Source organism: Sminthopsis crassicaudata, chromosome 1, assembly GCF_048593235.1.
Source record: "Sminthopsis crassicaudata isolate SCR6 chromosome 1, ASM4859323v1, whole genome shotgun sequence".
Lineage (NCBI taxonomy): Eukaryota > Metazoa > Chordata > Mammalia > Dasyuromorphia > Dasyuridae > Sminthopsis > Sminthopsis crassicaudata.
Window position 1 is genome coordinate 438,391,918 of NC_133617.1, and position 26,620 is coordinate 438,418,537.

Here is a 26,620-nt window from a genome sequence, read left to right on the forward strand (position 1 = left end):
TATGAATAAAGAGTGTGTGTCAGGATGGGGAGATAGTGGTGATGGGAGGGGATTGAGACTGGAAAATAAGCTTACCTTGTGTGACTTAAAAAAGTAATCACAGGACTTGCTCTCAAGGGGACTGCAATCAGGAAAACTACTCTTCCTGAGTTCAAATCTGGTCTCAGACACACTTATTAGCTGTGTGATCCTGGAAAAGTCACTTAACCTCTGTTTGCCTCAGCTTCCTCATCTATAAAATGAGCTAGAGCAGGAAATGGCAGTATCTTTGGCCAGTATCTTTGGCAAAAAGAAATAAATAAATAAATAAAAAACAGAGTTATAAAGAGTAGGACATGAGTAAAAAAAAAATGACTGAAAGAAAAGAAAAGCAAAGAAAAAAATTTTAAATGACCAAACAATAACAAACCTGAGTTCAAATCATATTACTTGATTTAGTAGATATATGAATGTGGGTAACTCAACTAACATCATTGACCCTGCTTTCCTCAGCCAAATAAAAATGAGAATACTTATATATATTTCTCTTATATGGTTATTTTGAGAATCAAATATAAAGGAACTTGAAGTTCTTTGTAAACTGTGAAGTTTGTAAAGAATTATTAGCAGATATGTGAAGAGTTTGTACATCCTAAGAATTTATAAAAAATATAAAATGCTTTATCTTCCACTGACAGTTAACTTCAAGAGTTGATGGATAAAAATAAAATGTGAGTTACTCTGCCCTAGTTTTGTTAAATAAGGGAGAAATCATGCTTCATGTGCTTGGGACACAATTTATAATATCAATACATTGCAAGATAATTTGCTCAGAAACAACTATCACCATGCCAAAAGGCCCTTATCAGGAATAAAACAAGGATTTCCTGATATTATCACTTGGCTGAGAGAACTTTCACCATTATGATTTATTCAGAGATTGATGCTTTCTTTAGGTCTCCCATTTCTTTTTATTGAAAATGTTGCTTTCAAATAGACCATCGCAGAAAATTTTTGTTACGATGCCAGAAATCACGGGGTAGAAAAATTGATTCTAAATCTCAAGAAGAGTCTCTTAACAAATAACTTTTAAAACCTGTAACTTATTGAGAATGGACCATAACTAGAATAACCAGGAAAGAAGAGGGATCAACCAATCCACCAATGAGCACTTATTAATCACTACATTTATTAATCACTAATGATATGCCAATAATGATTGGCATTTTTGCAAAGATGGAAATATGACCATAGACATGAGAAAGAAACTTGGATTCCAGTCTCACCTCTGAAATATAGTATGAACCTGGACAAGTCACTTAATTTCTCAAACAACTCTAAAACTATAAGTGGCAAAGAAGGTGCTGATAGAGTTTCTTCATCTGGAAATCCCTCCTACCAGTGAAATCATTGGTCCCTTTCTTTATGTGCCAGACATGTCCTAAATCACTGAGGCTATGAGAACAAAATATGAAATGTTTCTTGTTTACAAGAAGCTTATCCTTTGAGTAAAAGCTAACATATTTGTTTTTTATAAGTAATAGTAAAAAGTACTGTTTAATAAACACCAATACTTGCAGGAAAGTGAGTATAATAATAATTGCAAGCAATAAGTAATAAGACCATTAGATTTGTCCAGATTGTGAAAAGTTGGATTTAAATGTCCCAAAAGATAAGTTTGCATTTCCTAGAGTCAATAGGGAATTTAATGGATTTTATTGAGTAGGAAAGTGACATAATTAGACTGAGGTTTAAGGACAATCACTTTGCAATGGAAGGATTATTAATGGCTAAAACTTAAAACCAGAAGATAAATTCCAAGGCTATTGTAATATTGGATGAGACCAAAGAATTGATGGAGTCTGAATTGAAGTCAGGTTGAATCATACTATTTTCACTTTTTTTTTTTTTTTGCTCTTGTTCTATTTCATCTTGAATAACATGACTATTATGGAAATATTTTACATGGTTTGTATATGTATAATCTATATGAGATTATTTGCTATCTTGGGAGTAGGGAAAGGAGGAATAAAATTTGGAACTAAAATTTTTATAATAACAAATGTTGACAACTGTCTTTATGTGTAATTGTAAAAGATAAAATAGATAAAAATTGAGAAGTCCATTAACTTGGATGGCATCTGTGTTACTAAAGAGGAGGAGACATTAAAGATATTATAAAGGTAGAACTGACAAGATTTGGTATTTGCTTAGTTGAAAGGGTGAGTCAAAGTGACAAGTCAAGGATGATGATACTAAGATTACAATGTGGGTGGAGGAGAAGAATTGTGGTTCCCTCAACAATAATAGGGAACTTTAGAAATGAAACAATAAACCAAATCAATGAAAGCATTTTTGAAAAAATCAAAGAGAATTCAATCTATAGATCCAATAACAGAAAATATATATTTTTAAAATTTTCATACAGGAACATGATAGAATTTGACACATATGCAATTAGAAATAGCAAGTATAGAGGAATATGAAGAAATTTAGAGCCACTACTAAGGAAAAATGCAAAATAAAAAATGTAAGACTAACCGAATGGAATTTGTTTTAATTGTGACTATATAAAATGAAAAGTGAATGAAAATGAATGTACAGAGAATCCTAATAGGGATTTAAAGACAATGACTGGACATTTTTGATAATACTTTGTACATTTCAATTAAATATAAATAATTATTAAACAGAGTTTATATTGTTGCATTGATGTTCATTATTGTTTTCAACTAAAATATTTTACATTTGTAGTGAAATAGAAACAAAAATATAAAACACATACACTTGCTTTCTCTATTTAACTTTTTTATACTAAGAACCCTTCCCTTTATTTATTTCCCCCTGAGATACTTTGGAATTTCAAAGCAGACCTGGATGATTTGTGGATTTCCTAGAATAGATGCAGGTCCCTGTCAAATCTAGTATCTCCATAGGGTTAAACTACATTAACTTCGGCCACCTACTAGCTAAAGACTTCTGACTGGAAATTCAGAAGATCCCAACTTCAATCCTATATAGGCTGCATGAGATTGGCCATTAACTTGTTCCCTAGGTCTCTTTGTAAAATGAGAGAAGATTGAACTAAATGATCTCTAATTTTCTTCAAATTCTAAAGATGTATCTAGTTCTAGTTTTTGTTAATGGGTCCAAATTTGTTTGTGCTCTTCCTTTGGCACCCTGCTAGATGACAGACAGTTTTAACACAAGGCTACAATATTGTCACATGTATAAAATAAATCCAATAGCACTGAATTAAGCCAGTATTCAAATTTTCCATTTATTTAATTTCATAAACTCCCACTTTTCTTCAAGAGAACAAGTAAAGCAAAAGATTGACATTGTTTCATTTTTTTAATTATTGGCTTTTATTCAATTACTGAGTAGATTTAGACAAATTTTGCTTGCATAGATCAGCTGAGTATAAAACTTTCCATTTGAATGACCTCCTAGCAAATGTTCAATCCAAACAATAATAAAGTATTTTTCCTAGCACACAAATGTCCAAAAATTCTTCATATTAGTCTTATAACAGTTCTAGAAAAGTCATAATTCTTAGTAAGGGAGAAATGAAGACATTTTAACCATATGAAATAGAGTAAGAAAAGACCCAAAGGCAGGAAAATACAGCATTTATAAAGGCAATAGAGAATAAATCCAATTTGGCTGCAGTAGAGATTACAAACAGAAATCAAGTCAAGTCAAGAGGCTTCTTATTAAGTGTTTACCCAGTACTAGGAACCATATAGTAAGTGCTGATAATACCCCCCCCCCCAAAAAAAAAAAAGGTAAATTAACAATTCCTGATCTCAGGGAGCTAAATCTAATGGGAAATACAATATGCAAAAAACTATGTACAGGCAAGATACAATATAAATTAAGAGATAATATCATAAAAATTAAGATTAAGGAAGGCTTATACAAAGTATAAAATAAAAAGGGACCAGATTATAGAGGGTTTTAAAAGGCAAATAAAAGATTTTGTATTTAATCCTGAAGGTAACAAAAAGCTTCTGAAGACTGTTAAATGGGAAACAGTTATGACATGATCAGATACACTTTAAGAAGATCACTTTGATAGTTGGATGGAGAATGGGCTACTATGAGAAGACATTTGACAGGGGTCTACCAGAAGATTATTGCAGGAGTCCAGGCATAAGGTCATAAGGCCTGTACAGATGGTAAGAGTATCAGAAGGAGTTCAACAAGAAATGTTTTAAAGATAGAATTAACTCCCTGTCTATGATTTTGAGCAAATAACAGTGTTTCTTTTAATATTCATTTATTTTCTTTGCATGTGAAACACAGACAATATTTACAACTTCCATCCCTCATTGAGTTTTGGTAACAATTAATAGGCTTACATATAAGCTTTTGATCGACAAAATGTTCATTAAATTAACAAAGTACTTAATATAAGGTGCTTAATTAAATAATAAGGTATTTTTAGAACCTTGTTGTTTAGTCATGCATGTCCAATTCTTCATGATCCCATGGACCATATTGTTTATGAGGTTTTCTTGGCAAAGACACTGGAGCACTTTGCCATTTACTTCTCCAGTGGGATAAGGCAAACAGAGGTTAAGGGATTTGCCCAAATCTGTAAATGTTTGAGGCTGAATTTGAACTTGGATCTTTCTGACTCCATACTCAGCACTCTATGTACATTGCTACCTACCTGCCTCAGAATCCAAAATCATCTACTATATCCACTATAACTGCCTCTAGTCTTAACAAGGCAAATAATATGAAATAAAACTGAGGAAAACATAGTGGTGCATCATATTCATAGAGGGCTTTGAATTCAAAGCAAAAAAAGTTTTAACTCAGTATGGAATAGTGAGTCATGAAAGAACAAATCCATGACAAGGTTGGATCTGCACATAAATTTGACCAGCCTTTCAGTATTATAAAGCCTGAATTAGAAAGGCAAAAGATTTGCTAATGAATACTTATTACTAGGGCATTTAAATAATCTACTTCTCTGCCACTGAAAGGGTAGAAGCTAGGGTAATGGAAAGAAGCAGAGAAATATGAAAAAAAATTATGGAGAGAGAAAAAAATGAGTTACTGAAAATTTGGAAGTAGGAGACAAAGGAGTGGGAAAAGTCGAAGAGAACATCTCAAAAAAGCATGTTGACATGCTAAGGATACAAGACTTGAAGTCAAGAGAGACCTGGATTTGAACCTTATCCTAAAATTGATTAGTTATATGACTATGAGCAGCCAATGTAATTGATAATATCTGCATTACCTACATGTTAGGATCTAGATCTGGAACCTCCTTGAAAGATGTCCCAGAATCAAAAAGGATCACAGACACTTTGTTAAACTGGTAAAAGTGTTCCATCTTACAGTTTCCAGAGTTCTCAGGTTTCCATTTCCTTTGCTCTTGGAAAACCTTCTGTTCTAACTAGAAGAATAGAAGTTCTCCCATATTTAAAATTTCCCTGCTGTTTTGCAGAGACTGAAAGATGAGTATGCAGTCCCTGTTACCCAAGCACAGTATGAAAAGCATGAATTGAAATCTCTTTATGGAATCATTCAGACTTCAGGGAGATAAAGGGCAGACCAAAATTAGCACAAGCTAGAAGTAACCAAAGGAAAGGAGGAATATAGGATAAGATCAGGGTGAGATAAAGCAGATTTCCAATCCATGGTTACTTTGTCTTCCTGTTTTTTCTGAGACTCGTCTAAGGAATTCCCAATATTAAATTTTTTTTTTAAATTAAAAAAAAATCCTGCCCCAAGTACTTTAATTTCCCTCTCTACCCAGCTAAGATGAATGAGATAAATAGAAAAAAAAGAATCCATTGTGTATTTAGTGCTATAGTCAGCTGCTTTTTGAAGCATTTTTTTAATCAGCTTATAGTTAGTTTTATGCTATCAGATTTTATTAATAAATACATGGCCATTAACAGTGAACTGTCAGATCTAATTAGTTTGGATGGTGGCACATTTGACAGAATAGGACATTGAAAAAGGAAGCTTACCTAATAAGAAAGTTTCATATGTTTTGAGAATATTTCCCAGATGCATTTCCCTTAAATTACAATTTGTAAGGAAGAATATGGAATTCATGAGTAACTGGTCTGCCATCTGGTGGTCAAACAATATATTAAGCCCTCCCCCTAATTGTATACCCATCATCCCTCCCATAAATTAGTAATGATAGATCGATCAAATGAAAATCTTTTCTTTCTGAAAAGTAGAGAACAAGAAAAGGTACTGGGGATAGCCACAGTTGTTGCTAAATGTACCTTTAGTTCTGTATCCAGCACTAGGAACAATGTATTTATAGATCATAAATAACTATATGAATAACAGTTTTAATAATTATGCTATGTTATGTATAATTATTATAACTGTATTCAACATGGAGTGCTCTCATCATAGATAGTCTGTACTCTAGGAGCAAAGCAGAATTAAATTATCCCTGAAGAAATACGAGATGCACAAAATTATAGAGTCCACTCCAAATGTCCATAGGGACTATTTGTGTTCAACCTAGGGCAGAGCATTCTAAGCTCATATTGGTGTGATCAGCCATAGTAAGGCACACTATAACTCAACTCTAACATATTGATATCTTTTGATCCTCTTCTAGAACAAAAGACACTGATCAACTAACCAATAATATTTATAATAACATTACCATTTTGAACATGGTAGCTTGGAGAATAGTGGTACCACCAGTAGAAATAATAAGGCAGCAATAGATTTGGGATGAATGATTAGAAAGTTTAGGAATTTTATATGATAATGGGTAGACAATTAGAGGATTTAGAAATGAGATGAGAGAACAAAGTAAGAGATCAGAAGCAGGGGGATAACTGGCTAGAGGTGATGGCAGAGGCCAAAGAATTTCATAGAACTGGTTATAACCATAGTAAAACTATTGAGTTTTAAAGAGCTGGGTTCAAATCACTTTCAATCTGCATGACCTCAAATAAGTCTCTTAACTTCTATCAATCATGGCTTCCCTACCAGTGTAGGAAGCTACAGATTCTATCCCCATGGATAACACTTCCTAAGCAGTTTGTGAGCAAAGGGTGATTTTTGAAAATGAATTCCTTTCATTTCCAAGTATTAGAACTGACTCATATTTATAAGAATAAAAGTCATGCAGTAATTGATAAATGGTCAAAAGATATGAACAAGCAGTTAGAGAAGAAATCAAAGCTATCTATACTCATGGGAGTAAGGAGGGTTGATGTTCTAAATCACTAATAATTAGAGAAATGTAAATTAAAGCAATTATGAGGTTCTACTTTATACCTTGTCAGATAGGCAAAATTGACCAAGAATAACAAATGCTGGAGGAATTGGGGGAATTGGAGGAGAACAGGTATGCTAATATGCTATTGGAGGTGTGAATTGATATAGTCATTTTGAAAAGCAGTTTGAAACTATTACCTGCAAAATTACACATACACTTTGATCCAATATTACTATTAAATCTATACTCCAAAGACATTAAAAAGAAGAGATTCTGTTTGTACAAAATATTTATGGTAGAGGTTTTTTTTCCTCCCCCTCCCCCCCAGGCTGGGGTTAAGTAAGTGACTTGACCAGGGTCACACAGTTAGGAAGTGTTAAGTGTCTGAGATCAGATTTGAACTCGGTGCTGCCCCCTATGGTAGAGGTTTTTGTAGAGGTAAAGAACTGGAAATTAAGGAGGAGTGTATAAAATAGGGAAAGAGGCAGTTTTATTGATGCCTGGAAAGACTTGTATGAACTATTACTGAATGAAAAGAGCTGAACCTGGAGAAAAATTTACAATGTAACAATAAATTAAATAAATTTGAAAGACTTAACATCTTTGATCAATGCAATAATCAATCGTGATTCCAGAGGACTGACAATGAAAAAAGATAACATCTTTTGACTGAGAGTTGATACACTCAAGACACAGAATGAGAAATGTCTTTTTGGATATGGTCATTATGCTAATTGGATAACTGCTGGGTTGGAGAAATACCCACTACACTAATTTCCATAAAAATTGGACTTTGTTGTGAATTGGAATCACCAACTCAACACTGGAAACCTTTCCTTAGAGAAAAAGAATCAACTTGAAGGCACTATTGGTTGCAAGTATCCAGCAGAAACTATGCTCTCCAGTGAAAGAAAATGTATATTACAATAACTTCTTGCACTGCAAATTAAAGGAAATGATTCATTGTTATATTCCTCTATTCTTGCAGTTTTACTAAGCAAATGAATTCCATTGTGGTCTTTTTCTTGTAACTTAGAAGAATGAAGAATTAATTAAATTGTTAACCATGTTAGAAAAATGAATGATGGAAATCCTAAACCTGGAAGGGATGAAAGTGATTAGTAAATAGAAGTTGAGTTAATAAGTAATTGACATGGATTATTAGACAAAAACAAACCAAAGAAGTAACAGAAGAGATGAAGTACAATCACTTAGGCAACTATCCCTATAAAATGAGGGAGTTGGACTGGATTCTTTCTAATGTGCTCCCATCTCTAAATTTGGCAATCCTATGGGAATCCATCAAAGGAAACAGATGGAACAGTTAGAGAGATAGAAAATTAGAACCCCCCCAAGCAAAGCAAAGAGAAGTCTTTGCTTAAAAATAAAACAGTGCAGAAATGTTCACTGATGCAAGGTGATCAAAAGAAAACAAAAACTGGAAAAAAGTCTGGCAATTATGCCATCACTAGAAATTTGAAAGAATTTTCAGTGGCATTGAAGGACAAAAACTCCAAATTAGGCATTAAGGAAACACTTAAGAGCAGCTAAGGGATGCAGGTGATAGAGTGCTGGAACAAGAGTCCGAAAGACCTATCTTCCTGAGTTCAAATCTGTCCTCAGATACTTATTTACTAGCTATATTACTCTGGGCAAATTACTTCATCCTGTTTGCCTAGATTTTCTTATCTGTAAAAATTAGCCGAGAAGGAAAAGGCAAAGCACTCCAGTATCTCTGCCAAGAAAACCCCAAATGGGGTCATAAAGAGTTGTACAGGATTGCAAATGAACAAAAAGAAAAGAATGAGTGATGGATGATTAGAGGCACCAATTTTATGCTTTTCAAATGGGGTTAGAAGTGAAGGAGAGGAACATTGGTAAATATAGCTAAAGAAAATAGAAGGAGGGAGGAGCATTTTAAAAAGAATTCTTGAGATATGAGCATCATTGAGGCAGTTGGAAAAGAGATACTTAGAAGGGGACCAATCTGAGATTAAATAAAAAGCTTTTGCTATATGGAGCAAAGAGCCAGGAGATACAAAAATAAGTGACATCAAAGACAATCTGAAACTAAGTTCCATGAGAGTCCAATGAGTTTTAAGTTCTAAAGTTGGAAAATCTGATAATAAGAGAGAAAAGTTTTCTTTCTTTTTTGTTTTTTCTGTGCTCCCTTCCCTTTTCCTGCTTTTATTCATTCTTTCTGTACTAGTCATTTTGGCATACTATTTTTGGGATTCTGGAAGCTTAAAGCATGAAAAATTAGCTAGGAAGGACATTTTATCTTTGAACAAAAAGATCTCTTTGATCACCTCAGACTGATGTCATTTCTCTTCTTTAGAGTTTCTATACACTTTATTTTCTTTAACATTCATTTGGAAATTAATCAGAGGCATATACCTTTAAGCTATCAGAAATAAAAGAAAAGGTTTTATCTTTTTTTAATGCTTTTTTTGGTTTACTTTTGATTTATGAGTTATCTTCCTATCTCCCTCTCAACCCCACACTAAAGAAAACCAATATTTGATAGACGGATATAGGTATATAGCCTTAATCAATATATAATATAAAACCACATAAAACATACTCCCATATATCAGCTTTTTTTGAAAGTAGATAGCATCTTTCTTCATAGATCTTTTGAGGTTGATTTGAATAGTCATTACTAAGCATAGCTTAATCATTAAGTTACTCTTCAAACAATATTGCTATTATACAACATTCTCTTGGTTTTGCTTGTTTAACTATTATTTCATGAAAGTCTTTCTATGTTTTTCTAAAAATTAGCTTGCTTATCACTTTTTTACAGCACAGAAGTATTCCAACCCGAACATATATCACAGTTTATTCAATCATTCTCCAATTGATGGGCATTCCCTCAATTTCTAGTTCTTTGCCAATATAAAGAGAACTTGTATGAACTTTTATAAATATTTTAGAACATAAAGGTTCTTTTCCGTTTCCCCTAATCACATTGGGAAACAGACCAAATGCAGGTATTGCTGGATCAAAGGCCATATAGCTTTAAAACTCTTAGGGCACAATTTCATATTGTTCTCCAAAACAGTTGGATCAGTTCTACCAATAGTATATCAATATCCCTATTTTTCCATATTTCCACCAACACTTGTCATTTTCTCTTCATATCATTTTAATCAATCTGATAGGTTCATACCTATGGTGTCTCAGAATTGTTTAAATTTGCATTTCTCTAATCTAAAATTTAGAGAATTTTTCATATTATATATATATATATATACACACACATGTATACATATATATATATATATATATTCATTTCCTTTGCATTTATCAATTTGGGAATGGCTCATATTATGACCAATTTCACAAAGCTTTCTATATATTTCAGATATGAAGCCTTATCTGAGAAACTGTCTATAAAAGTGTTTCTAATTTTTTGCTTTTCTTCTAAATTTTGCTATAGAATGTGTACAAAATAATTTTAATTTAACAAAATCAAAATTATCCATTTTATATCTCACAATACCTTATTCTTATGTATTCATAAATTCTTCTCCTCTCCATAATTCTGAATGTTTCATATTTTTTAAAAAATTTACTTAAATATCTCCCTTTATATGTAGCTTATATATCCATTTTAATGGATATCTTTGCAAATGGTGGAAGATATTAGTCTACATCTAGTTTCTGCCAAACTGCTTTACACTTTTCCAACAATTTTTAAAATCAATATTGAATCTGTAAGAAATGACCAAAAAAATAATAATAATAAAAAATTTTAAAAAATTTTTAAAAAAGAGAAATGATCAACAGGATGAATACAGAGAGGATTGGAGAGACTTACATGAACTGATCCTGAGTGAAATGAGCAGAACTAGGAGATCATTATACACTTCAACAATGATACTGTATGAAGATGTATTCTGATGGAAATGGATATCTTCAACATAGAGAAGAGCTAATCCAATTCCAATTGATCAATGATGGACGGAATCAGCTACACCCAGAAAAGGAATACTGGGAAATGAGTGTAAACTGTTAGCATTTTTTGTTTTTCTCCCCAGATGATTTTTACCTTTGTAATCCAATTCTTCCTTTGCAACAACAACAACAAAATTCAGTTCTGCACATATATATTGTACCTAGGATATATTATAACATATTTAATATCTATGGGAATGCCTGCCGTCTAGGGGAGGGGGTAGAGGGAAGGAGGGAAAAATTTGGAACAGAAGGCAGTACAAGGGATAATGTAAAAAATTACCTATGCATATGTACTGTCAAAAAATGTTATAAGTATAAAATTTAATAAAAAAATTAAATTAAATTAAAATTTTAAACAATGAAAAAAATCAATATTGAATTATTTCTCCCAAAGCATAAATCTTTACCTTTATCAAACACAAACTTATATAATAATTTACAAATGTTTATTGTATATCTACTCTGTATTATGGATTCACCTTTCTGTTTCTTAGCTTATAAACAGATAGTTTTGATAATTATCACCAAATTACAATCAAACAATTGAAGAGCTGGTACTGCTAGATAACCACCCTTTGCATTTTATTCCATTAATTCTTTGGATATTCTTAATGTTTTGTTCTTCTATCTAAATAATTAGGTTTTTTTTCCTGGCTCAATGAAGTCTTTTTCTAGGGGAAATTGATTGAGATGGCACTGAATAAATAGAGTAATTTAGGTAGAACTGTCATTTTTATTACATTGGTTCATCCCATCTATAAACAACTAATATTTCTCCATTTTTAATCTGACTTTACTTGTATAAAAAGTATTTTACAGTTAAATATATAGTACTCATATAGTTTCTGAGTTTCTCCTGACAGATATTCTCCAAGCTATTTTATATTATTTATGATTATTTTAAATGAAGCACCTCAAGGATTTTGATGATGATATATAGAAATGTTCATGATTTATGTGGGTTTATTTTATATCCTGACACTTTGCTAAAATAATTGTTTTAACTAATTTGTAGTTGAATCTCTAGGATTTTCTAAGTATACTATCTGATTATCTAGGAAAAGAGTTAGTTTTTCTTACCTCCTGACCCATTCTGATCACCTCAATTTCTTTTTCTTCCCTTTTTTCTATTGCTAGCATGTCTAGTATAATGTTGAATAAAATTGGTGATAAAGGCATCCTTGTTTCATCCCTGATCTTACTGGGAAAACTTCTAATTTAACCTTATTATGGATATAACTCACTGATGATTTTTGGTAGATGCTTCTTATCACTTTAAGGAAAAAATGCATTTATATCTATGCTCTCAAGTCTTTTAATAGGAATATATGACTACATTTTGTCAAGAGCATTTTCTGCATCTAATCATATAATTATATTTTTGTTACTGATATAATCAATTATGTTAATATTTTTTCTGATATTAAAATATTCTTGATATAAATCCCAGGTGGTGACAATGTAACCATAAAACACAATCTTTGTGAAATATTGTTATGGTCTCCTAGCTGTTATTTTATTTATGATTTTGCAAAATTATCCTTTTGTGAAATTGATTAGTAAATTTCTCTATTTCTATTCTTCCTGGTTTAGATTTTGATGTCATTTTTGTTTTTTAAGTGGAGTTAGGAAGGATTTCTTCTTTGCCTATTAGTTGATCTTTAAATGTTTATTAGAATTAGGTGATGTTTAAATGTTTTTAGAATTTATTTATAAATCTAATTCGTCCTGATTTTTTTTCTTGGGAAGTTCATTTATGTCCTGTTCAATTTCTTTTTTTTAAGTTTATTTAAATATTCTATTTCCTCTTCTGTTAAACTAGACAGTTTATATTTTTATGGATATTCTTTCATTTCAGCTAATTTTTAAAATTTGTTGGCATATAATCAAGTAAAAACCATCTAATAACTACATTATTTTCATCTTGATTAGGGATACAATCACCATTTTCATTTTTTGATAATACTTATTTAGTTTTATTTAATCCAATCCCCCTACCTCACACACAATTTCTGTCCTGCCTCCCCCACAAAAAAAATTATTTCTACTTTTGCAGTCACAGAAGAATCCACTAATGCTTATTAGATTTCCAGAAAATCACAAGAAAAAAAGGAGGGCTATTTGAATTTCTGAAAAGCAAGAGACTGACTCTGGGGAACAGAAAGCAGCATTGTTCACTCTGATGATTTCTGAATAGTGAAAGAATGCTCAATATTTGCAAATTGTTATGAGTTGTATTATTGCCAAGAGAACATTTTTGCTCCTCTTCAATTTGAGATTAATTGCATATAATTCAGCTAAGCTTCTGCACCACAATAAGCAACCAACATAAATAAGTGTTTGGTTACCAGTTTGCACCAGATAGAATCAATTCCTTCCATCAAGCTCATCAGGAAAACGTTCTTCTGTATTCATATCTTTGTAATACAAGATCAACAAATGAAATAATAAAACTATTTGAAATAACAGTGACTTTCAGGAAATAAAAAGAGGCTCAATTCTATCATCCTTAGAGTTCATGCCCCAAGATGATATTAGAGGTTAAACTGTTATAATCAAGTCCCTCTGGTACATCCTGTAATAAAACTCTTGCATGATGTCCAAAATAGGCCCATCTTATTCTCAATCTGTTTTCTAGTAGTTTCCAATGTATTATTTGCAGAATACATAATATTTAAAAGTGAGTTGGAAAGTCAATTACTAGCTCTGATCATTCAAGCCTAAAAAAGCTTTTTTAAAACTTTTTTAAATTAAAAAAATCTTTTTTAATAAAGGTATTTTTTAGAGATTATCCTGCCTAAGAGTTATTATCATCATCATAGATTACTTTGACTAGCAAGCTCATAATTATGTGAAGATTTGAACAAAGCTATTGTATAAGTCTGTGCTAAATACTACTGACAATAGAGAGAGAGAGAGAGTAGAGAAGGGTTTGGGTTTTTTTTTTCCTTTTGAAAAACAAGGTACTAACAGAAACTGGGAAAGGTTTCATGTAGTACTTGAACTAAGTTTTGAAGAAAACTAGAGATGCTCAGAGGCAGTGAAAAGAGTATTCCAGCATAATACAACCATATAAAGTAATCCTAGTTGATTTTATCATATCTCAATGTAAGCATATAAACTTGATTAAAGATAAGGATACTTTAGATATGACAGTAATGTATGTTTATATGTTTATATGCTTACATTGAGAAATTTAATTTAGTTTAAATGTTTAGCCAAACTCTTCATACAACAGTGACAGATTTAGTCTGAAAAACAAAACAAAACAAAACAAAACAAAACCCAGATATTTCATAAGTGTCAAAGACCAGCAGAATCTGAATCAGGTCAATTATTTAAAGTCAGTGGAAGAATAGACATGGTACAAAACAAGTGACAAGTAGTGGAGGTGTATAAGTATCTTAGAATATCAACAGAACATGTGGCTATATGAATATCTATACACAAGAGGGGGAAAGCATGAGTAGGGTATAAGCTAGTATGGCACTTAAATTTTCCAAGGAGAAATGACAGAGATAGAAAATGGTGAGGAAATAAAACCAAGATATTTGGGGTTTTCTCCTCCAGTCATTGAAAGAATTTACAACTGTAGATACTCACAATCCCTGAACTCTTTGCTATAGAAGAGATGTGTGAATGAAAATGAGAACTAGCAGGAACTGCAAGGATAGCTTAGTTCTGGGAGTGGCTGTAACAGGAGCAGAATGCAGAACAGGGCACAGGGAGAGCTGAGAGGAAGAGGCACAGGGGAGTGTTATGCGGAGAAAGGGAGAAATAAAAACTATTAAAGTCAAATGGTCTACACAGTGATGTATGGAAAGTACTATACCTACAAATACAAATATAAATGAACAATTACATTCAGGAAGTGTTTCTATGTCTCTCAAATATGGTCACTGAATATCAAGAATAATAGACAAAGAAGACATTTCCAGACACTAGTCCAGATGGAAAAAAATAGAAGATAGTTTCTTGATGCAGAACTCAATGGCAATAAAGAGAAAATAAATCGTGAGATGAATTCAAGATCTCCAAAAATCAGTTTGAATGAGGTGATTCAAGGCAATTCCAGTTAACTTATGATAGAGACATCTGCATCCAGAGAGAGCAGTGATTTGGGTAAACTCTGGATAAGGAGAAAATCCTTGGAAAGCAATTAATGCAATCTAAACTTTGTGTGCATTAATATAATGATAGTCTCCAAACTGGGGAATGTAGGAGCTCCACAGTACTCTTCCGTGTTCCCAGATCCCACCTGAAACACAATATCTAGTTCCGGATGCCACATTTCAGAAGGAACATAGACAAATTAACTAACTGTTTGTAAAAAGGAAGATTAATTTGGAGAAGGAACTTTAAAAGTAGTTATACACAGATCAATAACTGAAGGAAAAAGAAATAGACAATAAAGACTGTTTAGACATTATTACTCTTAAAATACTTGAAACTGCTTTCAGCTTTATATAAATTAAGATGTCCTAATATTAGATTTGTACCAAATGAATTGGAATTTTCTTGTAAATAAAGTTGCTGCTCATTTATGAAGTTCTTCAAGGAAAATCTACATTACCTTTTTTTGGGGAGGATGTGGTAGACAATTTTTAGGCAGCTAGGTGGCTCAGTGAAGAGCACTGGGCCTGGAATCAGGAAGACCTGAGTTCAAATGTAATCATAGATGGTAATTGTATGACCCTAGCCATCCTTCTGTCACCAAACTTCTGTTTACTTTAATCCACTAGACAAGAAAATGACAAATCACTCCAGTATCTTTAGGACAGTTAGGATTTGCAGTGGATAGAGTAAGCAAGTTAGGATGCAGGAGGACTCATCTTTCTGAGCTCAAATCTGTCTCCAGACCTGGATAAATCATTTAACTCTGCCTCAGTTTCTTCTTCTGTAACAAACTGAAGAGGCAAATGGCAAACCACCCCAAAATATTTGCAAAAAAAAAAATCCCAAATGGGTCATGAAGAATTAGACACAACTGAAAAATGATTGAACAAAGATAATATTTATGCATTGTGCTTTATATGGGGATCAGACTAGATGTCTTGGAGATTATAGGATTCCATGTTAATGTTAATGTTAATCCAGATATAGCATCTGTATAATAAGCTTTCTGGGAGGAAAAAATAATATATACATACATTATTCTATATATGAGATGTAATTTAATCCATAATCTAACCAAATCTATAGATCAGCAAGTGTTGTGTTATTCATTTTTTTGATCACTTTGGATTGCAAGGAATTGCCCAGATAAATGGTCAAGATTGTGCTAGTAAATCTTTAGCAATTACTAATTCAAAAAAGAAAAAATATAACACAAGTAACATTTAAAGTTTAATCTAAATTATTAACTTCTCTATCATTTTCTTAAATCAAATAATAAAAAATAATCCAACAAATCAAGGCCTGATATGTAATTATTGATTTACAAAATAATATAAATGTGTAAAATGAAAACTTAACAATCAATTCTTTGCAATTGGTTCAAGCTGACTCCAACACACCTCTACAAAGAGCCATACAAAGATGATGCTGGAACAACTAACTAGTTTAGAAGTTAATCCTTGAAATCTGAGTTTGTTTCACAATGAGTCATTTGGGTTGTTAGAGCAATGAAAATATTAGAACCAACCCAGTCCCTGATCTGAGCCAGTCCTGAAATAACCCCAACTCCATGGAAGGCATTTTTTCATTCCAAGATATTATACTACCCACAAGTAGTGATCTAATACATTCTCTATGGGTTTGTGCTATTTTCCTCCATTCCACAATTTTTATAAGTAGGAAATTATTTACATGACTTCCGCAATCCTCATCATACACAGAACAATATATATACATATGGTGTATATACATATATATGTATATACACCATATGTATATATATATATGTATATACACCATATGTATATATATACATATATATGTATATACACTATATGTGTATATATATATATATGTATATAGTGATTTGGCCCAGTTGTGGCTACTGAAGGATGGGCATATAGATAAAGCAGTGGGCCGGGACAGTGGCTAATTCTTCTTTTCCCTTCCCTTCCACAGTTGAATGTGAACCCCTGAACTTTATACATTGACACCCTGGGCTTTGGGCTTGCCTGCATACTAAACAAGGTTTGAATTGCTTTGCCTGGAAGGAAGTAACTAGCCTCATCTCAGTTATTTGATGTATTTTATTTTATTCTTTTATGGATGAGTAAAATACTAACTGTAGTTGTGTCATGCTTGTGGGACTCACTGTACTGGCATTGAGAAACTGAAGCAAAGGAAGAGGGAAGAGTTTTCTGGTGAATAAGTGTTAAAACAAGGATTTAATTAGAGAGATACACAGATACACCAGTCCCTCAGACTAATAAAATGAGCACTATGCCTACAAAGGGATAAAGCTCAGAGGAAGAAGTAGCTAGCTCTCTGAGAGTCATAGAGAGATCAAGGAGAGGCCCTTGTGGTTCAGTGGATCACTTAAATGCTGGGTTGAGCTGGTGAATGATAGATAGCACAGAGAACTTACCACTGACTACTGTCAAGTGTTTGACTAAGAGCACACCCCTGGGGTAAAATGTGTTGTTTAATTTTTTGAATGCATGAAACTGGAAAAGTTTTACACAAAAACAAACAGATATTAATCTGAAAGCTAGCATTGAATATTTCAGACAATTCTAATCTTGGCATGCCTATAAGGACTAGGGAGGAACACTGACAACTCTGCTTAATGGCCTAATATTCAGGGGGACCATGTTCTAATCCATTCTGGAAGCTTTAGTTTTCTTCCCTCTGATTTTAGGCATGATTGGCTGATCTCTCTTAAAAAATAATAATATAGTCTCTCTATAGTATTTCACAAGATTGACTATCCACTTTTTTTTTTTTTTTTTTGAAATTTTCTCTTTCCTTTGGCTCTAATTCTATATTATCTTCGTTCTTAGACCTTAAAAAAAGTTGTCAGAGTAACAGATTTTAAGAATTGGCCAAATTCTTTAAATCTGCCTTATTTGTAGTTTTATTTGGGCAAAGATGATTTCATATAAGAATATGATTGTACTGAATACCATTTAAATTTACAATGGAGGGGGACAGCTAGGTGGCACAGTGGAGAGAGATTTGAAGTCAGGAGAATCTAAATTCAAATATGGCCTCAGACACTTAACACTTCCTAGCTGTGTGACTCTGGGCCAATCACTTAACCCCAAATGCCTCAGTTAAAAATACATAAATAAATTTACAATAGGGGATTATTTTCTGAGTATGACTCTAATAAAGTAAATTTTTGTGTATATGAAATGAATCTCTTTTGTCCACCTCCACTTCTCAATTCTAACTTTTCCCAAACCAAAGATTACTATATTACAACTGAATTCTGCTATTTCCTATATAATTCCACATACTATATTTATCCATAATTTCTTACTTCCCTTAAGGAAACTGTAGGTAGCTGATAGTATAAGAAAGACCTAAGTTCAAATCCAGCCACAGAAACTACTGAATGAATCTGGGAAAAGTCATTTAATTGCTGTTTCCCTCAGTTTCCTCAACTATAAAATGGAAATAACAAAAGCATGTACCTGCAGGATTGTTGAGAAGATCAAAAAAAAAAATAAAGGTAGTATTTGTAAAAGTACCTTGTACATAGTAGGCATCATATAAAGCTTTATTATTTTTCCTTTAAGGGATTTTTTTAAACTGTGGAAACCACTGGGAATTTCAATTGAAATGGGTTGTTTTATACTGATGCATGCACTTAATATGTATTTATATAAATTGCATACATATTGAGCAATTTTTAGGGTTACTACTGTAATAGTCCCTCACCATTCCTGAATTTTCTGGTCATTCGCTCCTTTGCCCTACTCTGATTCCTGAATTCATGCTAAAAATGTTTGAGAATAAAAAGTTTGGGAATTTCCAGAAAGATGAAAGAGTGAAACTGATTCAAATCAAAATCTATCTCTCTCAAAATTCTCTTTTGAAAATAGGAAAAGTTTATGGTATATGAATGTAATAGAATATTATTGCTTTATAAGAAATGGTTAGCAGGCTGATTTTAGAAAGGCTTGGAGAGACTTACTTCATGTAAGTTACTGATGTTACTACATGTAACTTACTGATGCTAAGTGAAGTGAATAGAACCCAAAGTACATTGTACATAGCAACAACAAAATTATGGGATGATCAACTCTGATGAACTTGGCTCTTTTCAACCAATGAGGTAATTCAGAGCAATTCCAATGGATGTGATGGAAAGAGTCATCTGCATTCAGAGAGAGAGCTATGGGGACTGAATGTGGGTCACAACATAGTATTTTCCCCATTGTTGTTTTTGTTGTTGTTTGCTTATTTTTCTTTCTCATTTTTCCCCTTACGATCTCATTTTTCTTGTGCAGCATGATAAATGTAGAAATATGTTTAGAAGACTTGTACATGTTTAACTTATATTTGATTATTTATTGTCTAGGAGAGGAAGGAGGGGAAAAATTAAAAACACAAGGTTTGCAAGGGTGAATGTTGAAAATTATCTTTGCATGTATTTTGAAAAAATAAAAAGCTATTATCACAAAAAAGTAGCAGAAATCACAACAAATAAATAAATAACAAAATTGACATTATAGAGGTAAAACTATCAGGAATCCTCAAAATAAATTGAAAGAACTGACTAAACTATATAGTTTAATCTCATGATACTTTTGCTAATTTCATTCTTGTGTTTTAAGAAAATTCTAGTTTTATTTTTGATGTTACTATTAGAATTGCTTCAGTATATTTTACTCCTGAATTTTGTTTTAGACTTTTCTTAATATAGTTAAGAGAACATTTATTTTGAAACTATATAGTTTAGTCAGTTCTTTCAATAGTATTTTATTTTGAGGATTCCTGATAGTTTTACCTCTATAATGTCAATATTTATAGTATACCTATATACTTATACTTATAAATAAGTATTATCAGGAAAATATGTTAATGCAGTCCAAGAGTTGCTATGATGATGGTAAAGGAGTCAGAGAACTTGTTATAAAGAGGACCCTTTTCTGCATTACATGTTTAACAGTTTGTCCATGTTCAGTTCCTTAAAATTGATTCTTACATGTTAAATTGGCTCTAATAAATTAAATTTTCTTTTAAGTTCAGGTTTGGTTGATAAAAAGTCCTGAAAATTTGCATGATCATTGAATATCCATTTTTTTTCTCATTCAGGATAATAGATAATTTTGCTGGATATGAATTTTTTTTTTGGCTGCAGGCCTAATTCTTTTGATTGTCAGTAGGTATGATTCCAGAACCTGCAGTCTTTTATTGTAGCTACTGCTAAGTTTTGTACAATTTTATTGTAAGCTTCAACATATTTGAATTTTTTTTCTTATTTCTTCCAAAAATTTTTCTTTGATCTGAGAGTTTTGAAATTTGGCAATAATATTCCTGTGTGTTTTCCACAAAGGATCTCTTTAAAGTGGTGATTGGTGGATTTTTTTCTATTTCTACTTTCCACTCATGTTCTATCATTCCAGGACAATTTTCTTGGATTATTTCCTGCATTATTATGTCAAGTTCTCTTTTTTGGTCAGAACTTTCAATATTCTTATATTTTGTCTTCGTAATATGTTCTCCAGATCTGTCATTTTTTTCTTATGCTTCACATTCTGTTCTATTTTCTCATACTTTATAACCTCTTTTGTTATTTCTTGGTCTCTCATAGCTTCACTGGCCCTCCCTTGCCCAATTCTAATTTTCATCTTTGAGACTCTGTAGTTCTCTTTCTAGCTAATTAACTCTTTTTTTTTTTTCATAAGCTTCTTATTTTTCTTCTGTGGTTTTATTTTTTTTTCCTTATTTTTTCCTCAGTGTCTCTCATTTGATTTTTAAATTCTTTTTTGAGTTCTTCTATAAATTCTCTTAGGGCAGGAATCCATTTCACATTACTATTTGGGGTAGAAGTTTTGTTGTTATTGTTTTTTACTAAAATGTCCTCCTTCTCTGAAGAATCCTGATTTTCCCTGTTCCCATAATATGTCTCAATGATGGGTTTTTTTTTGCCCTTTCATTTTTTTAATAAGAGGTATTAGTATAAGGATCTCTAACTATGGGGTAGATAAATAGTGCCTCAAGCATCCCTTCAGTTCTTCCCTCTGACTAGGAAACCGGAACCTAGAGCTCTACTCTTCTTCAATTGCCCATAGCCAGCAGTGCTCCTGACTCTTCTGCTTCTGCACTCACCAAGTGCTGGTTCTTTGTTGCCCAGGGCTACATCTCAACAGCATAGCTGGACCAGGCATTCCCAATCAATCAAGGTCCCTCAGTTTTCCTATACTCAAACCCTAACTCCACCAGCAGTCTGTGATTCCTGAGGAGGCTTCAACCACACCCAGTTAGTTTGAGGAGGTCCCCTTTGATGTTTCCTTGGAGCTAGCCTGGAAGTATTTGAACTTCAAACAGGTTAATCTCCAGCCCTGGGGCTTTTTTTCTTTAGGTCACCCCAGATTGTATCAGGAGGACTCCAGTTCTGCCCCAAGTCACCTTGATTTTTCAAGATTCTGTTTGCCCTGAGGCACAAATTTGTTCTATTTGTGGAGGAAATCAGGAGAGCTTGAAACTTACCAATCTACTCTGCCATCTGGGGACATGATTTTACAGGGAAGATAAATCAAATATTATAAATAATAATATTTGCAGTGTTGATTTTACATTAGATAGAAAGGATATCAGTTTGTAATGTATAATTTTAGAGGCATGAGATGTCTCAAAGTCTTGTTCTCAGCCCAACTACCTCATTTTCCATATACAAAACCATCTATCACTGCTCTCTCATTCCTGAAATTTCTTTAATTAAGAATAAAACTTTTCCTTCTACAAATAAATATAAAACTTTAAATGCAAATACCACTGGGAAAGGTATACACATAGACAACTTTAAAGTGTAAAAAAGTGCTACCAGTTCTCATCTTAATGCTGTTTGAATGGTCTAGATTCCTGGTGGTCTAGAGGTTAGTGGCAATTAAGAGAGTTGTTAAGAATCCCCTTTAAATTGATCACAGATTCTAGGAGTAAAAGAATTCACTCATTCCTGAATTATTAGTTGCAAAATGAAAGTTTATTGTTGGATAGAAATCAGTTTGCTAAGAGGCTGACTTCTATAGTGGCAGATCAATAGGAAAATGGAGTTTTTCATTGAGAATGTAGTTCTTAGTGGATAGAAAGTCCTGGCAGCTGAATGAGCTGGTGAGGACCATCTGTAAAAGACCTTTAATGAAGGAAGCTGTTATATTGGGTCTTAGTGGGGGCCTGGGACAGCCCAAGCAGGTCAGATCCAATTGGGGCTGGGACAGCCTGGATCTCCTATTGGAATTAACAACACTTCAAAGGAGTGCTTTTTTTTTTTACCAGGATTTCTAATTGAATCAAAGGCTCTGGCATCCTGGAAAGATAACTTATCTGGGGAGGATATGCCTTCCCCAGTAATGGTTGAGACTCTGAAAGGAATCACAGATCAAAAGGAAATACAGTTTCTTAAAGGGACCCCAACCTGCTTCAATCTGATTCAAAGATGAGAATAACTTAGCTCATAAGAAGAAGGGTGGCATAATGGGATAAGGAGGCAACAACAGTGTTTTAGGAATAGTACTATGTTGGGAATCAGACAACCTGAATATTAAAAGTGAGTCTGCCATTTCACTGGCTGTTTTATTTTGAATAAGGCATTTAGTCTCTGGGCTTCAGAGACTACTTTGTTAGAGTAAGAAAATTTTAATGAGAGGGAATAGAGTTCAGAGAAAAGAACTTTTAACTTGGAGTTGAAAACCCAAAATTAAGATCAAGTCTTAGTCATTTAATCTCTTTGAGTCTCACTTTATTCATTTTTTAAAATTGGATAATAAAAGTTTACTCTACCAATCTCACAGGTACCTTTCTATATGAAAATAGCACTATATATAGGAGCTATTATACTTTCTTATCTAAAATTCATGATATACTTGAAGCATGATCATCAAAATCAAATTTTACCCACACCACAATTTTGCCAATTTGGACCCTCTGCCAACCTTCTCTGAGAGATGCAGCACAACAACAAACTGCATTCTCATTAGAGAATCATATTTTGAGCTGATGTACTTACTTAATGAGAATTTTATTACGAGTCCAGGCAATCTCAGGCTGAGGATAGGATTCTACTGCACACATGAAGGTGGCCACTTCTTCAACTAATGCATCCACTGTTTCAAGAGGAGTGGTGATGATAGGAGCTGTAAAAAGTAAAGATATCAAACAAGAAAAAACTTTAAATTATATTACACATTTAAAATCCTGTTTTATAATTATTTACTGTTGGTAGAGCTATGAAGTAGGGCAACTTTTTTTTCAGTCAACAAGCATTTATTTTCAATTATACATGTGATAAAATCATGTAAAATATATTTCCATATTAGCCATATTGAGAAAGAATATACACATACCAAAAACAAACAAACAAACAAAAAAAACCTCCAAGAAAAATAAAGTACAAAAAAAGTATATTTCAGTCTTCCCTCAAATTTCATCAGTTTTCTCTCTCATTTTTCATCTTGGATCCTTTGGAATTATCTTGGGCTATTGTCTTGAATAGCCCAACTTATCTCCTATTGGAGATTTTTCACAGTTTATCATCTTTATAATATTGTTTTTACTGTGTACAATATTTTCCTGGTTCTGCTCTCTTCACTTTGTAATCAAGTCATATAAATCTTTCCAGGTTTTTCTAAAATTGTCCTGCATATCAATTCTTATTAGCACAACAGTATTACATTACTATCATGTGTTTAGTCATTCTTCAGCACACATTTAGAATTTCCAATTCTTTGCCACTGCAAAAAGAGGTGCTACAAATAATTTTGTACATATAGAGCCTTTTCCTTTTCCTTTGTTCTCTGTGATACAAGACTAATAATGGTATTTTGTTAACACAATAGTATTCTATCAGGATCATTTGCTTAGTCATTCCCCAGCTGATGGGCATTCCTTCAATTTCCAGTTCTGTGTCACCACAAAAAGAACTGCTATAAATATTTTTGTACATATAGGTCCTTATTCTTTTATTTCTTTGGGATACAGACATAATAGTGGTATTGTTAGGACAAAGGATATGCACAGTTTTAAAGCTTTTGGGGCATAGGTAGGACAACTTGTTTTAAAGAACAATTTAAAATTATTCAAGTTAGTAAAATGTTTCTAACTTTGAAATAATTTAAATGTTGAGTTTATAATTGATGGAGGTAAGGTAATAATACCCATCAGAACAATAAGAGTTAATAAGAAAATGCCTATTTACACAAAAATATTCATAGGAGCATTATTTGCAATAGCAAATAAAAGGTTGGGTAGAGCTGTGTGTCTCAGTGGAAATGGTTGAACAAATTGTATTAATTAATTAATGGAATAATTGCATCACAAAGAAAAACAAATATGAAAAAAATTTTAAAAACATGAAAAATTTTGTATGAGGTCTTTCTGATGTTGAATTCAGCCTTTTAGTTGAGAGAGCAACACTGACAATAGTAATGATACGAAGACAACTCCCTCTACTTCAATGAAGAAATTTCTTCTACCAATACAAGTCAACAACTGTTCTACATTTTAGTAATAATTATATTTATATAGCTCTTTCTATGTACCAAGCATTTTGTTAAGTGCTTTATAACTATTATCTCATTTGATCCTTACCACAACCTGAGAGGCAGATGCTATTATTATTCCCATTTTACAGATGAAGAAATTGAGGCTAACAGTGGCTATGTGATTTTGTCCAAGACCATACAGCTAATAAAAATCTAAGAACAATTTGAATTCCAGTCTTTCTCACTCCATGTCCAGAACTCTATCCACTGCACCACCAAACAATCTCAGGTTTATAGACTTTAGAAATTGCCTACAGAACTGGAATGAACCTGTTCAGTTTCATTCATCAAATGTATTAGAAGCAGAATTTGAATTGAGGTCTTTCTGATGTATTCAGCCATGTAAAAGTCTATTAAAAGCTACTAAAGTTTTTAAGAACTATTAATATATAAAACTTACTAAGACTTTTGGGACATCTCCCTATGCCATACTGCATCTCAGCTCTTTAGCAACAAATCTCACTTAAAATATAAAGACCAATGTTGGTATTGAAGTAATTATTAAAGCCAAAGTTCATAATTTTTCTTGTAAAAAGTAGCATACTATCAAATGTAATGTTGTCAATTCTTAACAGTTATCTTACTTTTATATTATTTTATTTAATGGTCTGGGGTGGGGATTATACTTTGCAGGTGACATATATAGGTTTGGTGGGTGCTGTAGATCAATGTGAAAATAAAAGTTAAAAAAAATTAAAATCTTGTCATCAGACATTCCAACTTTGTGCCAAAATCTAGTGATAACAAAGAAATATGAGTCAGAGTCTATGTCTTCATCCTATTTACACTTAAGTGGGGAAAATATCACATAGCTGTGAAATAAAGGGGGTCAGATACTAAGTAGTTCATGAATTGCACCAACAAGAAACATTAAGACTAATCAATGGCAGGAAAAGTTATCATCTTTTTAAGATTTTAAAATCGTTAAGGTTGATTATCATGACTGAACTGGGTCTTGGACCACCTCTAGAAAGTGGATTAGGATACATTGAAGGAAAAGGGCACAGGCATGAGGAGCGAAAATATAAACTAATTTCACCAAAATCCAGTGTTCTTTCTTAAAAGTGCATTAAAAAGTTGAAGTTGAAAAATTAGCTTGACGTCAAGGAATAGTCTGAATTTTATTCACAGCTGAAAGCTGTTCAACCTGTTAGATGTAAAAGATTATATCTAGCAATCTCAATAGGTGAGATGGATTAGAAAAGAAATGATCTATATAGGTTATAAAACAGCTAAGAGACTAGTAATTCAGCTTCAGTTAGGGAGAAAGTAATGGAAATAGAGAAAAGAACAGTGGCTTGTGTGAAAAAGATTAAGATTTAAGTAGACTCTCAGATTCAGACTGAATCATCAATGTAATGTAGTAGCACCCCCCCCCAAATTAATACCATCTTGGGCAGTATTAAAGAAGCATAAATTCCAAGAATAAAGTGATAATTCCTCTGCACTCTGCCTACCCAGACATCTGACATACTATGTCTTATTCTAAGTATCACAGTTGAAGAAAGTCAATGATAAGATGCAGTGTGTTCACAGGAAGATAGCCAAGATGATAATGACCTTGATATGATTCCATGTGATAAAACTAAGGATGCTTCTCTGGGAGGATGCCATGACATAAATCTGCAAGTATTTGAAAACCTGTCATGAGGCCAATTAGCCTTGTTTTGTTTTACCCCAAAGAGTAGAACTAGATATAATTAATGGAAGTTCAAGAATGTAAATTTAAGTTTGGAGCCAGGAAAAAAACTTACTAAAAATAAAAGTTATGCCAAAATAACATAGGTTTTTG

The 26,620-nt window shown here is 32.6% G+C and overlaps 1 protein-coding gene across 1 annotated transcript in view; it reads right to left on the reverse strand.

Moving 5' to 3' along the window:
- The window catches only part of MUSK (muscle associated receptor tyrosine kinase), a 211,357-nt gene that overhangs the window by 158,568 nt on the left and 26,169 nt on the right, over positions 1-26,620 (reverse strand). Inside the window, exon 2 of the mRNA XM_074287325.1 lies at positions 23,295-23,421. Within this exon, the coding sequence (XP_074143426.1) occupies positions 23,295-23,421 (127 nt within the window). The remainder of the gene's footprint in view (positions 1-23,294; positions 23,422-26,620) is intronic.